The sequence below is a fragment of the Micropterus salmoides genome, unplaced genomic scaffold, assembly GCF_014851395.1.
Source record: "Micropterus salmoides isolate LMB-PRFRI ecotype aquatic unplaced genomic scaffold, ASM1485139v1 Ms_hic_scaffold_16, whole genome shotgun sequence".
NCBI classification, from domain to species: domain Eukaryota; kingdom Metazoa; phylum Chordata; class Actinopteri; order Centrarchiformes; family Centrarchidae; genus Micropterus; species Micropterus salmoides.
In genome coordinates, this window is record NW_024040707.1 from 20272577 (window position 1) to 20289414 (window position 16838).

At 42.6% G+C, this 16838-nt stretch overlaps 1 protein-coding gene across 1 annotated transcript in view; it reads left to right on the top strand.

The window, feature by feature from the left end:
• Window positions 1-5901: 5901 nt before the first annotated feature.
• Window positions 5902-16838, top strand: part of samd11 (sterile alpha motif domain containing 11) — a 53304-nt gene continuing 42367 nt past the window's right edge. Inside the window, 2 exon segments of the mRNA XM_038722796.1 lie at window positions 5902-8708; window positions 9828-9919. Coding sequence (XP_038578724.1) covers window positions 8009-8708; window positions 9828-9919 — 792 coding nt within the window. The 5' untranslated portion in view covers window positions 5902-8008.

Here is a 16838-nt window from a genome sequence, read left to right on the forward strand (position 1 = left end):
ATAAAAATTGATGGTACAGCATATTTGGGATTTTAAACAATGAAATATTTCCTATTAAATAGAGCAGAGAAAGAACCATCCTGTCCCTCACCAGTGACCAACCCAAGGTTATGTGCATTGTGGTATGTAACCCCAAGATTCGTTACTACCAATACAATGGAAGTGAATGGGATTTTGTTTGATGTTCTCATTGCACTGAAAATTATATTTTCAAAAATCCAACATTGATTATTCATTCTAGAAACAGTATCCAGTTAGTCTGGATGTCAGCAGTTTTCATTGAAACTGCTTAGAAATGGTCGTGTGAAACTTGTTGACAACGTGTTCCTTGGATTATCAACAGGGACACTATTGAAAAGAGATGATTTTTTTCTTTACAGTGTAATATTTAGATGCTGTTAGCATCACAAAATTTAATTCCATTTCTAACCATTGTGTTGGGGTGGTGATAGAAATCTCGGAGACAGATACCTTGAGTTGTTCGGTACATGTAAAAACGAGTCTTTCATCAACAAATCTTAAGTGAGCTGACCACTGAATCACCATTGTCACTGACCCCAACCAGTTTTTAGCTCAGATGTAATTCACAGTACCTTACTTCCTTGGTAAAAGCCTACAGAAAGCCAAACAATCATAATCTGTTACCTCTGTCAGAAAAATTGACCCTGTGTGCAGTACTTTTATAGGCTAGTCTTGGGCTGAACTGAATGTGACTTCTCGGACTAGCAACAGACTAAATATAAATGAAGACAGTCTAAATCAATGCTGTTAGAGGGTGCTGCCTTCACCAATTGAATAGCATTTGAATGTTGATGCATTCACTTTCTGACATGCAAGGGCTAGGAAAAAAGTCAGTGACTAATAATCTTTTAACTGAACCGAAGGACATGATTTGATACTGCTGGAGGTAGGTGAGACAATCATTTGGGGTGAGCTGGGCATTGGTTTTGGAGTGAGAATCTGAATCAAGGAGCACACGAGCAAATGCACAAAACATGTTTGGATGTTTTTCTAGTCTCCAGAAAAGTCATGTTTTACACAAGTTTACAGAACTCCTGGACAAGATTTACACTAACTGGGTTCAATCTAAAATATTTGGCTAAACACCTCAAGCAAAAGTTCATTTACTTTATTTCTCTTTAACTCTCTCCAGTGTGTTTGTCTCTTATATTTCAGAGGGGGAAATGGAGAAGACATATGTCTAACTGCATAGGCTTTCTAAAGAAATTCATACTCTGCTTTAAATAGTTAATTACTCTCCCTGTGTCTCGGCGGTGTCTGGTGTGGATGTGGATGTGGGGGGGAGAGAGACGCTTCTGTCTGTCTTCCTTTCTTTTTTTCCAGCAGGGGCAGGCCTATATATTTTGCAGCTCATGTCTGAAAGGCTGGCTCCAAGCGCTAGGGGTGGGCTCTCGCTCTCTGATGGTTTTCCAGCGAGTATTTGTCAGGTCAGACTGTGCACCGCCCGGCGGTCTCCGCTCCTCTCCCCGGGTTATTTATTACCTCTCTCCCCCGCCGGCAGCGCTGCGGCTCCGGGGCCGCTGCCAACAACGGCGCAGAGGCGGGGGCCTCGTTAGGGGGGTTACCGTCGGACGATGAGCGGAAAGGAAAGGACGTGCAATGCATTTTGAGAATGGACAGAATTTCAGGCTAATTACATGGCAAAGTAATCATCCAGGACATTATCAGTAAACATCCTTTTTAGGCTGAATACTGAACAGGAGTGAGTTGGTGCGAATTTTTAGTTTATATATTCAACTTCAGTCCTTTTTTTAATCTTTGTTTTCAAAACTAGTGAAAGCATGGCTAGAGTATAGTAACACATAATCCCATACTGTCAAGTCATGTTTAAGTAATTTATCAATGAAAATGCCAAACATTCACAGGTTGGAAGGATTTGCAACTTTTCTCTGTTTTATATCACTGTAAGTCAAATATCTTTAGACTGTTGGTCACATCCACTCATCACAAATAATAATCTACATATTAATCAATTATGAAAATAATCATTACTTGCGATTACCATAGTTAGTCATAGTTTGCCCATGACAATGCTGATGCATGATACTGATACAGACAATTTGCATTAAATTGCAAGACACGTCTCTACATGCAAGATAGCAGGAATGAATCATGTGTTATTATTATTCACTGCATTTAGACTGTTTTTCAGTTTCACTGAGTTTTATGAGATGAAAACGTGTGTGCCAAAGTGAAACAGCTCTAGCATTTATTAATACACTTACAGCAACATGAACACCATTTTATTCAGAATTCATACAGCCATAAACTGTCAAAAAGGAAAGAAAGAACAGAGGAGTGTCAGTGTCTGGAGATATAGAAGAAATTCCTCAACATGTTGTGATATTGGTGACAATGTAACATCTGAATGACATGACATTAGTGTAACATAATATTGGGTTTGACTGGGTTATAATGTGTATCAATACTGATTTGTCGCACCTAAAAAGTCAAACTCAGTCATCAGAAAGGATGAATTTTGTTGTATTCCTTGATAGATTGGTTTTCTTGTTCTTTTTTGTAAATATTACAAAATGAAGACTACAGTATCTCACAAAAGGGAGTACATCCCTCACATTTATGTAAATATTTGATTGTATCTTTTCATGTGACAACACTGAAGAAATGACACTTTGCTGCAATGTAAAGTAGTGAGTGTACAGCTTGTATAACGTGTGTACTTAGTGTGTGTACTTACACTTGTGTGCTCACGTTTTATTGTCAGCGATTTAGACATTATTGACTGTGTGATGTGTTATTTTGAGGGGACAGTAAATTTACACTGTTATACCAGCAGCATTGTAGCAAAGTGTCATTTCTTCAGTGTTGTCACATGAAAAGATATAATCAAACATTTACAAAAATGTGAGGGGTGTACTCACTTTTGTGAGATACTGCATGTAGATGATCAGAATCTATGCTTGTAAGGTTATTTATCCACTCCAAATTGGTCTACAATGTATCTACAGTCTTGGACTAGAATTAAAAACGTTCAGTTGCTTATGTGAGAACACACGAGCAATGTAAGCAGAAGTAACTCTCTATTGACACTGCGAGATACCTGTTTTACTGTAATATAGTTATGTGCAGGCCTACTCATATTGGGATTTCCTATTTCATTGTAAATTCATGGGGTGTAAGAGCAGGTGGGTTTTTCTGTGGTAATTTGTCTTATAAGATACACGGGACTCACACTGTGCCGCACTGTAGTAACAGAGGCAAGAAGTAAGAAAAGGTTAACGGAGGTAGAAAGGTTAAACAAGGCTTCACCATCACATCAAACTTTTTTATGAAAAAGACACAAAGGCTGATGGAAAAATTGACTCAGTTAACACTGAATCAATTTTAGAAGAAGTGAAAGTTGAAGTGTCGTCACTGTACAAGTTTGGGGAACCCCTCCGTGATGAGCCATCGAGAATGAGTCACCATCAGGGACAGGGAGTGGGTGTACGAGTGGGCATGGGTGTCCCCTTTATGACTGGTTTCATCAGGGCTCTCCCGATGGTGCAACCTCCTGCGCCAACGCACACATCGACGAGGTTTCCATTGAGACATTTGCGATGTGGTGAAGGCTGGTTTGATAAAGAGACAATCAAAGAGCTTCTCTTCTGAAATGTAGTGTTCCACTTCCTAGAAACGGCTTTGTAAACATTCGCTATAAATGTCAGCAGCTCCTGATTTATGTCACTGGTGCTGCTCAGTGTACTCACCAACATGTGGGAAGTGACATTGTTTAGTTGAAAAATGTTGCCTTTCGATTTCTTTTTTTTTTAGACTGTGTGCCCTGTAAAGGTAAAAGGTTTTCATGATTTCAATTCACCTTTTTTCCGCCTTTAGTTGCGAGTGTGGAGTCTGTGTTGGTCTCTTACTGATCCATAAACCCACCAATTCCATTACATTCCCTTCAGACATCACAAATCCTCGTTTCCAAAAGGAAAAATGTCAATCTACGGTCCGTCATCGTCTTTGGCGGGCTAGCTGGCATGTGTTTTTGTAAATGTCTGCTGTGTGTTTGCCTCCCTGGTCCTGGCTGTAGGCATTATACTGGTTCTGGCCAGGCTGTGGTCTCTGGTCTTCCCGTGCACCGCTTCCGCCTGCGGTGTGGCGTGCCTCCTTCCTGTGTGTGTCAGAGGCAGTTTGGCCTGATTTATAGGCCCCTGACACACTTTGCGCTTTGGACCCCACCTCTGCTGCTGGAATGGCAATCCCATGTGTTGGTGGTGGATCCACCTGGGTGGTTCTTTACTGATGGGGGTCAGATGTGGTCCTGCTCACTAACTCCAGGAGCTCAGGGGAACATGCCCTAAAAGACGGAGGGGAAAGAAAAGGGCTTTCAAAAAATGTGGTTCCAGGCTGAAGTTTTACTTCAGTTAAAGCAACAAGCTTGCAACAACAGTTGTACAAATCTTAGAAGCTGTTCTTTTGAAATGTTCTACACCTGCTTGCAACCCAAAGTCAAAGAACACTGATAAAGGTTAGGTTAGGTTTTGGTTAGTATAATTGTTTACCTTGTTAATTAACCAAAGTACTTTCATTAAGGTTAACCTACACTGTTGATCATAAGACACCAAGAAAATACCTCCCACACCCAGGTCATAATAGTCAAAAGCACATCTCCACCAACCAACTATTTTCCCATTTTAAAGTTCAACTTCTCCCTTTTTGTAAAACACCACACTTACTTATGCTGTTCTTGTAATTAGAAACATGATAGGGTTAATACCTATTACACTTGGTTATCAACAGTTTTCACGGTGCTCATTAGTATTTCTAATAAATAAAAGAATCCCCAAATATGCCAGTTTTTTTTTACTTTGTGGTGTTTAACTATGTGAAACACTTTTGAGGAGTTCAACACAGACGGTTCTGTACACACTGTTGAACAGTTTTTTGCAGTTGCTCACTGAAGTGGCCGCAGCAGGTGAGTATAAGCTTGGGGCAGGGCTGGGCTGGTACAAAAAAATCAGTCTGGGCACGCTTAGTCGGACACCCCTCACCAATACACCATTTGTGCAGTCCCTTTAAATATGTGTACCAAATGCAATATTCCCCCCAACCACCATAATGCTGAGTTTTAAATGCCGTGGATAGGTGTACCAGTGCAAGTGGATCAGTATACTCATCATAGACTGTATATAAGAAATGGACGTAGTCATCGTGACGTCACCCGTTGGTTTGTGGACTGCTGTTTTGAAGCCTCGAGTTTGGCCGATAGGGCGCCGCCATGTCAAGTTTTTGCAACCAGGAAGTGCCCGGAAGTGACGATACGGAGGTGCTAACGGCCGTGTGCGGAAAAAGCTAGCTTGTTTAGCTAGGTGCAACTGTAACTCACGTTAACTGTCATTTTAACTGGGCTGATAACTTTGTCTAGCGAACAACAGTCTTAAAACTAAATGTACTCACCAGAGAAAGTGAACAGCCAACTCCTAATAAGCTTTTTCAACGGCGCTGGTTAAATTTTACACAGTGCCGAGGGTACAAGTCGGCTCTAGCCTGACTGACAGGTCGCTATGGTAACGACTTGTCAACCATAGATAATCCCGCCCTGAAAGATACATGGTCTATTTTAAAATAAATGGGACCATAATTTACTAAATGAACATAATTTTGTATTGAAGAAGACTTGAAACTAGTGACTGAGACCATAAACTCATCAGGAAAATGTTTATTGGGGTAATTATTCAGCTGAGTAGTAGGGTCATTTTCCCATTATTTCTAATGGAGCCGGACTTCTTTTTGCAACCAGAAGAGTCGCCCCCTGCTGGATTTTTCAATAGAATGCAGGTTTCAGGGACTTCCGCATTCGCTTCATATTGTAGACCGGAAGCTTCCCGCTTGGTACTCATTCACACTTTGGTGATCAGACGTGGCCATGGAGTACACAACTCATACTCAAGTAGAAGTACTTGTACAAGTAATTGTCTAAGAAAAAAAACTCTGCTAGAAGTATCATTTCAAATTATTATTAGGTCCAGAATAGACGGAATTCCCTGACAAAGCTATACAATTTCAACAATAACATACTGGGAGTGAGATTATAGCTGTTTATTCAATCAATGCATAGAGCTGGTGAAAAAAAACATATAGGACAACTTTGTTTACTATAAATGAAAATGTTTTTATTAATACATAAGTATTAGTTCATTTTAGCTCAGTGCCCCACAGGTGCTGGATAACAGACCATATTAGCCTATACAGTCGCATCTTTATCAAGGGAACCTTTAGCCTAATAATTTAATTAATTTGATCATGATGCATATGGACAGCAGTTTAGCCAACTGATGCGGACAAAATAACATCACCTAGTCAGCCATTAGAATAGTTAGCCGAAGTTTCATTTGGGAACTATGCTGGCTACAGTAACAATGCCAAATAGCTTATGCTGCGCTATTAGACGCTGAGTGATGAGCAGCAGTAGGTGATGGTCTCACTTTATATAGCGATTATGATTATCTTATATCATTATTATGAAGTGACCATAATCATCGTCATTATGGCATGGCATCCTACCTCACTGCTCCCTCCCTACAACTGCCTGTTGAGCTACTGCTCACTCTGCCCCTCGGCCCTGTCAGGGTCCCTCTGTCTCTCTCTGCTCCACTGTCACGCGGCTCTTAATTGAACCTTCGGCTTCTGACACGAGAAACAGAGGGGGGGGGGAGTAAGAGATGTGATTGGGCCAGTCTAGTGGCAGTATAGAAAATTAACTGTGCTGCTTCCTGTCCCTGCTTAATGGGCCGGTCGTTGGCCCATTTATTTTTTTAAATAATGAATAAATAAATAATTTTAATTATATAGGCCTCAAGGTGTGGCTTGGCCCACCAGGCAAATGACCAGTATGCCAGATTACCAGTCTAGCCCTGGCTGGGGGAGAGAGAGCAAGATGGTGTCACTGTGCAAATAGATGGTTGAATTTGGACACACATGAAGAACAGGAAACACCCAGTGTGTGGACCTGCGACTGATGTCATAGGTCTGCTGGCCTGTGACTTCTGAGATCCTGACCATCTCTCTGTGTATGTTCAAAGGTGAAGGTCTGATTTGTAAGTGTTTGGCGATGATGATTATAAATGACAAAGTTATTATTTTTGGTGGGATTGTACACATGTAAAAACTAAAAGGTAGAAGCCTGATTCAGGTAGACCTAAAGCCTATGGGGCTTTAAAATAAATATTTTTTGTTGTGCATATGAAGGAACAATTTAAAGATAAACACCTAATTCCAGGCAAGTGTTGTTGGATTTTAAAATACTCGTAACTGGGTGTATGGCCTTTGTAAATTGTAAATATGAAGACACAGCTGTTGGGAATTTTAGATTCAGTTGTATGGGTGGAAATGACAGTTTGCTTCCTCATGCTCTAATGATGGTTCGTCCATGTTGCGCGCCGAAGCGCCGTCCCTCGCAGTCCCCCCTCTCCGTGGCTCTCGCCGAGCCTCCTCTGTTTAAATGGGCCAAGTTGAGAAGCGGCGGAGAGTGCAAATCTTGTTTGGTCTAGGTCTGTGAACTTCAGCGTGACTTCAACGACATACACAGGGGTTAAAAACAACTCTTTCCAAACTTCCAATTGTATAAATGTTGCGCAAATAGGCATAGGCTACTGCTCAAGAATATCAATCCTGCTACGTTTGGCTTATGTTTGTGAGTAATGCCATATGCCACATTGGTGTGAGTAACAGGAGAAATGCTCTATTATCAATTTCTTTTTTTATTATCTTCATTGGCTGTGACATTGTATCTTGACCAGATGTAAACTCTCATTATTGGATCGATGTGCGTTGTTTTTTAGGGCTGCACAGCCGATTTAATATTCTGCCTTTACACAGTGAATATATAAAAAAACAAAAGACTCCAACTTCTAATTTCTCCAAGGGCAAAGAAATAAGAGACAGGGCGCGTAGCTTCGACTGGTAATGATCACCGTAGGTATAATGTCTGGGGCTCAGGTCTACCCAGCATGTCAGGTATTAACAGAGCGAGTGTGATTAAATGTGGGAGGTAGGAGCTGTGAGGCTGGTGGAGAGCGCTGCTGCCGCTGCGAGCTGCAAACTACTGAATGGGAATCTATCCGGCAACTTCACCACACCGCTGTCTCACGGCGACACGGGGGCTCTGCGTAAAACTAAGCGGCGCGTCTCCAAGTCTGGGTCAGCCCAACTCACAGGCGGAGAGGACGCTCAAGTTGGATCGGGCGAGCAGCTTTTCACTTGTTACCGGCGCTCGGCTCCCACTAACATGCCTGCCATCAAAAAGGAGAGGCTGGATGGAGACGACATGGCATTGACCGCGTTCAACCAGTCCGAATACCTGGCCCCTTTAAATGCAGCTGCTATCCCCGTGGTGACCCCGCATCCGCCGCCTTACGACCACATTTTCGCCCATCACCGCGCGTACTTGGGGCTTCACGACTCGGCGCTGCATCACCAGCACCTCCACCATCACACGGACGACTTAATGCTGGAGAGGTTCTCCTCCATCCCCGACTTTCAGCCCTTCTTCGACAACGGGGAGCCGTGCATCGAGGTGGAGTGCGGAGAAAACAAGGCACTGCTTTATATCAATAAACTGTGTCAAGGTAGTAAGGGACCCTCAATTAAATACAGGGGCGAGTGGCTCACCCCCAATGAGTTCCAGTTTGTCAGTGGACGAGAGACTGCCAAAGATTGGAAACGGAGTATTAGACACAAAGGTAAGACCAACCTTCGCTGTCCTCACGGTTTGTTGGTAGAGAGGGGCACTTCATCATCAATTAAACACTTTTTTTGGACGCTGCTCATTCTGGGTACAAACTTAGTCTCGTGGTTCGGATTGGAGTTTTGGAGTGAAAGGGTTACAGCAGGCAGCGCGTAAGGAGACAGATGAGAAAGGGCGCATATCTTCCACACTCCCTCCGAGGCTTTGACACAGAGTTTGGGCTGCGATCATACACCAAACCGGGGCATCTGGAGTAGGCTGCACCGGGACTGAGGTGAAAAAGTTAGCCTTTAGATTACTGAATGTGCGGCAGTTATAATGTTTTTCCCCTCATTATGAGCTTAATCGTTCGGTGAAGTGCAGCTGCACTTGTGCATGGGTGTATACTTTTTTGCATCGCATGTTAGGTTTGAGAGAGAATTCTGAAAATTACCGTTTTGTTTCTTGACCACCCAGCGACACAGTCAGCGTTAAATGTGATCATTTTCAAAATTTCAACTACATATTAAATGTATAGGTGCTTTTATCTTTAGACGCATTATGTCGTTGTTTGTTTCTCGGTAATTACAGCAACCTTGACAGCATCAATACGGTGATACTGCTCCGGTATTTTTTTATGTTGACATTTATGGCACATTATTTTTATGCAATAATTATGCATGGTGCACGCACCACACACACACACACACACGGTTACTCAGGCAGAACTGACAGGCGTTAAAATGCGTGGGGGGGAGGGTGTCGCCCCCAGGTCAAAAATGGTAGCCTAATCGTTTAATATACCGATTCCTATAGACAGATGACAGTAGGCTGCTGTCTCTCTGGCTCACCACACAGAGCTATGGGTAGAATTAAACGTAATGGCAAAAATGTAGAGAGATGAGTGGTTTGTATGCAGGGACTGCTTCAGATATAAACTGTGTTAGTTGTATGATTTTTGAGAAGATTTCTCTTAAAACCGTTTAAGTGCTGAGATGATGGGATGAAGAAAAGGGCCCCTTCTCAAGCAAGGTGATAAAAGCTTATGCTGTGTCATGGGTGAGATGAGTTCACTGGCTTGAGATTATGGTCGGGAATATTTACCAAAACTGTTTTCTCTTGTTTGTTTTTTCAGGGAAAAGTCTCAAGACTCTTATGTCCAAGGGAATCTTACAGGTGCACCCTCCAATCTGTGATTGTCCCGGTTGTCGAATTTCATCTCCAGTGGTAAGAATATTTAATCTTCTGTCATACTGGTGTTACTGCTGCACTGTTTTTCTGTATGTGTAGAGTCGGAGAAGCTACAAAGAAAATATAATTTTAGTTTGACTTGATGCTGGATTGTTCACTGCCGTGGTCAGGGATTCACCTCACTGGTTAAGGTTGTTACTTGTCAAAGAGCACAATGCTTGCAGACAGAGCTTGAAGACATATTGATTTAATTCAATGTGTTAAAAGACTAGCTGTATTCTGGTATTTGTTATTGTATTATCGCCTTTCATATTTTTGTAATACAAACGTTTTTGATTGTTTTTGCTCAGTTAAATTGAATGTTTAGCTGTTACATCAAGTCAAGTCAGTTTTATTTATAGAGCATTTATATAGCCCAAAAACACAAATCACAAATTTGCCATAAAGGACTTTGTAATCTGTACCCTTGTTTCTAATGTTTTGTTTATTTATTATTTTTTTTCCCACATAGACTATATGGCCAATTATGTAGTTAAGCTTGTGTAAATGCCTTACTAGGCATGCTGATATTTCATTGCGATATTTTTATTGTCACCCAGCTCTTCATACATGGAACTGTGTGGAAGAGTGTATGAGTGCACATTGGAGCATTGTCTTTCTTTGTAACCTTGATGGTGAAGACCCTACAGGCACACATGTCAACTTTGACGGTAATTTTTCTCAGCATGAATATCAAATCCACTTTCAGCCAGAGTATCAAACAGCTTTTTTTCTCATGAGGCATTGAGCTGTCCAGTATGGCTGTTTGACGTTAGGTGTCGTTGGTCGGGTTCTTCTGTCCCATTGAATCAGTTTCCTCACCTGGCTGTTGAACTTTTGTTTGCCTAGTGCTTCCCTCAGGGCTCGGCCAGGGGCACGGTGCCAAACCTTGAGGCCTTGCAGGTGTGTCACGATTACAGCATCACCAGTCTGCGTGTGTGTGTGTGTCTGTCTGTCTGTCTATGTGTGTGTGTCAGCTTTGAGAAGCACACTGCCGGCTCACCGTCGCCAAATCTGTTCACACAGGTGCGGCGGCTTGTGCTTGTGTGTGTGTGTGTCTTTGCGTGTGTGTGTTTTTATCACCACGGAGCGCATCTGTCGTCGCTCCCAAGCACTAATCTTGAGGGAAGGGTGTAAGAGGCTTAGCGAGCTACTGAGCGTGGCTACTGCTGATTATTGTGTGCGAGGCACGCAAGGCAAAGGCGGTTTAGATAAGCCGGAGGTGTTTGAGTGATACAGGTAAACATTTTTCACGGCCAAGAATGAAGACCTGTACCCTAACACACAGGGTTCAGCCAAAACGAAATACCTGACAGAGGTAGGGGGCAAAGAAAACAGACATGCTTAAAGAAATGCTTATGTATTATTTTTTACAGAAGGATTTGAGAATCTGAGCATGTTTGCTTATGTTTAGGCTTATTACAGATATCAAAGTGATTGGCTTTTGGCTTGCTAGGGCTTGTACAGTTCCACTTCAATTACAGCTGTGACGGAGTACAACTTTGTTATTGACGTAAGCAGGGATATGAGAGCCTTAAGGTTGTTGTTGAAGCTCTTTCTCCCTCTCCTTGTCTGGTGGTGAAGCCTGAAGGCTAACCCGCCAAGTGAATGCCACCGTGACACTTTCGCACGCACACACGGCGCACACAAACACATACATCCACACACACACGCAAGCTAAGTGTGTTGGCAGTTCCATGCGAGGCGGTGAGGGTTAGGCGGAGGAGGGAAGGCAGCAGGATTTGTATGGCCTGTACTGGCGTCTCCCTCTCTCACCACTGCCTCCCCTCAGGGTATGGCAGCCAGCACTCCCTCACTGATGAGCTTGCTCTCTCCCTCTCTTTCTCACTGACTCCCTCTCTCTCACACTCACACACACACACACACACACACACACACACACACACACACACACACACACAGAGAGCATACACTATATGCCTGCCCACTGACACAAATTACCTCATGCAGTCATTTATTTTGAAAGTTTGACGGCTGAACTTTGAGTGATCTTGTTTCGCTATAGGCATGAGGCAAGGGATCATAAAAAAAGTGTAGCAGCTGGTGGGAAGACTTTTCACCTGCCTGCGCAGAACACGTGGACGTTAATTTGCTCTGTCGGCCCGGGCATAGGCTAAGCTGTTTATAACGACACGACACAAACTGAATTTATTTATTTATTATTACAATCCACAGTTTTGAGTATAAATGTGCTTGTTTACCTATACTTATGAGTGAAATGCTGTTGAGAACTAGCTGTCAAAGTGTGTTAGTTTTCTATTAAGCCTGCTATTATGTGATTATCAGGTGCTTAAAGCAACATTATGCAGTAAAAATAACAGCTTCAAAATTATTTTTAAGGTGCACTGACTTTTTAAGGTGCACTGACTCGTTAGAATCCCGGGCAGGTGATTTATTACGACAACAGTGAAATGCTTTACGGCACCAACACGACTCTACAGCAAACAACCTATAGGAAGAAGCAAAAGGTATATAATGTACAATATAAGGTATTTAGAAGAAGCTAGCTCTGTATTCTCAATCAAAATCATGGCAGAGGCTGTGATGAGACCGAAGAAGACAAAGAAGAGAAGAGTGACTGAGCAGGAGACCGGACAAAAGTAAATATATAGGCTTTTACTCATTTGCGCTACAAGAGCTGAAAGGATGAAAGACAGATGCTGAGCTGGCCTTCTTGCTGTTGGACTAGTAAGTAACAACTTATTAGCTGACCTGCTGTGTCTTCTGTTCTTTTGCTTGCTTGAGGTTTGCCAGTGTTAGCAAAGTTGTTGACTCGAGCAAAATCAGCCAGACGCCTCACAGACAGGTTTAACCGCCAGCTATAAATCTGGAGTTGATGTTAGTAAACTTACTAGATAACACACTCTGACATTGGTAACGTTACTGTAAGTGCTCTTGCGTTAGGTGCTGTTTAGCTTTGTTGGCTAGCTTGCCACCCAAGTTTCAAGCAAAAATATTCTGCTGCTGGTGGAGAGCGACGCTGGTGTCGTACCGGAGCCAGGTGAGCAGGGAACATAAGGTACAAGGTAGATTTATTTTCTTACATTACAACAGGATGTTAAGTGAAATTTAGTTTGTAAGTTCCTTCTGCTATGTAGAAGACAACATACAGTAATACAAAAGCAATTATAAAATTGGTCAGAAATAAACATTAACACATAACAGAAATAAACATTTATGCTCAAAAACAAATATATTTGAGCATAAAATTCTGATAGCTTGGGGGAAAAACTGCTCTGGAGTCTGGTGATGTGGCAGCTGAAACTTATCTCTTCCCAGAAGGCAGCAGGGTGAACAGGCTGTGGCTGGGTGTGGGTACTGTCCTTTATTATCCTTTGTGCTCTGTGTAGGCACCTCACCTCACCAATATTACTGATGCTCAGGAGATGGGTACCAATGATCTTCTGAGCAGTTTTAATCACCCGAGCGGCCCTGTTTCCAATCATGATTCTTTCTATTGTTCCTCTGGGCTTAGCAGCCTCTATGGGTGTAATGTTAGCTAATGGCAGAGGCATAGAGACCGAAGAGGACAGAGAAACACAGAGTGACCAAGCAAGATGTTATTGTTATTAAAGTTGCCCCTTGAAGTTGTCAGATGCTGCTTGTTTTGTGTGTCCCGGACCACGTGTCATTCTTTTTGCATGTATACAATGTAATACTGGAGTTTTTGTATGCATGGTAAAGTTTTTTCTTAGCTCTATATGTTTGTTTAAGTCTGTAAATACGCATGTGATAGTGTGTGTCTGTGTCTTTAAGAGTGCATGTCTGTGATTATTTGTACGCCCGCGATTGCTGGCTGACTTGCCTGCTTGCTGTGTGTGCACGTGTGTGTTGGTGCGCGCGCGTGTGTCTCCTCCCGGGAGAGCTGGGCTTCCTCTGCTCTGTTATTTCAGCGGAACTGGCGGAGGCCGGGAGGAAATTACACTCCCCTCCTCCGGCTCGTAAAGACCTCCTCCAATCAAGGGCTCTTCTTGCAAAGTGGAATTACACGCACGCACACACCCGCTCATCTACGCACACAACAGTCACACACACTTTTGACTATAACTTCTGTCTCATTACATTTTCATAATGCCATTTCCAATAGGGTTAATGGGGAAAAGATCATTAACATTGAAGTGCACGATATTGAGTGAAATAATAGAAGTTGAGCTGTTGTGGAGTCATCTTCATAGATCAACTACCTACTGTACACTGCTTCTGTTTTATGTGTTTGCGTGCGTGTTTGCATGCGTGTGGCTGAGGCTATGTTGCTATGGTAACACCAGAATCGGTTATTGGCCCAGAAGTGTGCAGAACTGTGGTCGTGTCGAGTATGTTTGTGCACTTTTGTGTGCATCTCTTTCTCGGACAAATTAGAGATTAAGTGAGACTAATGATCTGTTCATTCACCACGGGTCTTAATCTGGCATATGGAGGTCAATACGAATTGGAATGTGTGCCACACATATAGAATTACAGTAACAGTCATGTACACACACACACATGAAAAAACTCTGTCGCTGCTCTTGTTGTCTTTCTATCTACGAATATATAAAATAAACAGTTAAATTTAGCAAATTAGCATTTAGCTTCCGCATGTGTCCATTTCAGCAAGATGCTAAAGATTGTTAGAGATCTGAATGCGTATGTGTTTGCGCGCACTTATGAGTGTGTGTGTGTGTAAGTTTCTTAAAGTGTTGTGCATATTTGACTGGATGTGTGTGTCTTTGGGTGTGGACACTGTTAACAAACAGCTAAAATAAGTTGGAGCTTCTGTCTATCAGCCAAATGTGGTTTATCACGACAAAGCCAACAGCGATATATCTAAAAACCCTCCTCCCAACATCTCTTTATGTGTCTGTATGTGTGTGTGTATGTGTGTGAGTGTGTGTGCTTGCGTTTGTCGTTCATCATGCGATTTCCTCTGATATTTGCAGGCCTTTGCAGTGTCCTTTCATAGTTTTGCTTTCATATATCCATCAATAGACTCAAGCAAGTGCACACATAAACGGTACACACACACACACACACACACAGGATTGCTAGGAAGTAAAATTTATCAGTGTTGTCTTTTATGTAAAGCACTTTGATTTGCCTTGTTGTTGAAATGTACAATACAAATTAACTTGCCTTGTACAGTTGTATGTACACTTTTTGATCATGATTAGTTTGTCAGCGATGCAGGTGTAAGTAAGTACCTAAGTTTTGTTTTTGTTTTATTTAATGCTACTAATGTGCTAAAAAGTCAGTTGTAGAACAATTAAACAGGTAAAGCCTAAACTTTTGGTTGAATTTTAGTGTGTCATCTGAGTTTATCTAGGTTTTTCCTCCACAACATATCTGATGTTCATCATTCAAAGTTTTAAGTTGTGTGTGACATGCCTAAACCTCAGCAAAGTGAATGTTCCAACTTTGAAGAGGCGTAGTTTTAATGGTATGGTAGTGTATTTAGGAAGTTGTTTCAGTGCATTCCTGATGATTACTAGAATCTCATGTAAAGTTCAACCCGCTTGAAATAGTTTCATCAAATTTGACTCGCGTGGGGACCAACACAAGAGAAAACATCAGTTGAATTCACCAACCACAACTTCTTGCTCGTCTCCGCTTCCCCTGTGTTTGTCTGTGGAGAGAGAGGCCCAGTCGTTACCTGTTCGTAAAGTTCCCCTGCGGCAGCCTCGGTGGGCCTATCCAAACACAATGAGGGAGGAGGAAGGAGAGAGAACTAGAGGGAAAGGAGAGAGCGAGAGGCGCGCCGACACGCTTGATTGCACCGTCACTGACCTCCCAGAGCCAGCCCCCCTCCTCCTCCTCCCCATCACCCTTCCGCCTCTCGCCCTCTGTGCACCTCTCCCCCCTCCTCCTGCTGCTCGCCCACCACCCCCACCCCCCCTCCCCTTACCCTGTGCCGCTCCATTGGGCTGCAACTGCCCGCTCGGCTCAGCGCGTGGGGGCCGAGGGTGCGGGAGAGCGCGCGCGTGTGTGTGAATGTGTACGAGTGTGTGTGGGAGGGGGAGGCGGGGGACTTGGTCGCATGCCTGTCCGCCCTACAGTGCTTTCTCACTTTTTTCCTCTTTCTCTCACACGGCCTCGAACAAGCAAGTGTTGCCTGAAGTCTGTACGGAAACCACACACACACACATACACGTGCGCACACACACACACACACACACACACACACAGTTATCCAGAATCAGATTTATTTTGCCAAGTATGAAGTACATTTGCACTTATAAGGAGTTTCACTTGATAAGGTCGGTGCCTGATCTCATGGCAAATTTATAGTTGCATTCCAAACGTCAAGATTGTTCTTTTTCTGTGTGAAATAATGCACAGCATGTGGAGCCACTCAGGCCTGTATTTTAACATCAAACCAGAATCTTAACCGTAAAGGAAACATCTACCATTACTTCAGTCTAAATCAGATTCTCCAACCAAAATTTATCAGAAACTTCAAAAGAAAGGACTGAAAATGTAAAACCTTTTGTCGGAGATGCTCACCATACTCCCCTTTTGAAACTGAACATTATGATTTGTCGAGTTGCACCTGTTGACAAAAAATAATACATTTATATATATATGTGTTCATGTTACTTGGTTTGTTGATATTTTTTTCACTGCAAACCAAGAACAACAAGACAAAAGCTCTTCACAAATCTGACACTCTGTCACCTTTTAACTAAATTAGGTGTTACAGGAAATGTTTTGTGGTCGTGCGTACTCGGGGGCAATATTATTAGCACCAGCCACCAGCCAAATGCTGCTAAAATATGCAAGTGGCTGGTAGATTTGCTTCACTCACAAGTCAAAAAACAATGCCAATCTACTGAGTGGATGGTAAAACCGGAACAATCACTAGCCCCTTTGGCTCCGTGTGGAGAAAAAAGTCAATTTTGCACCCTGTGTGTACATCGCA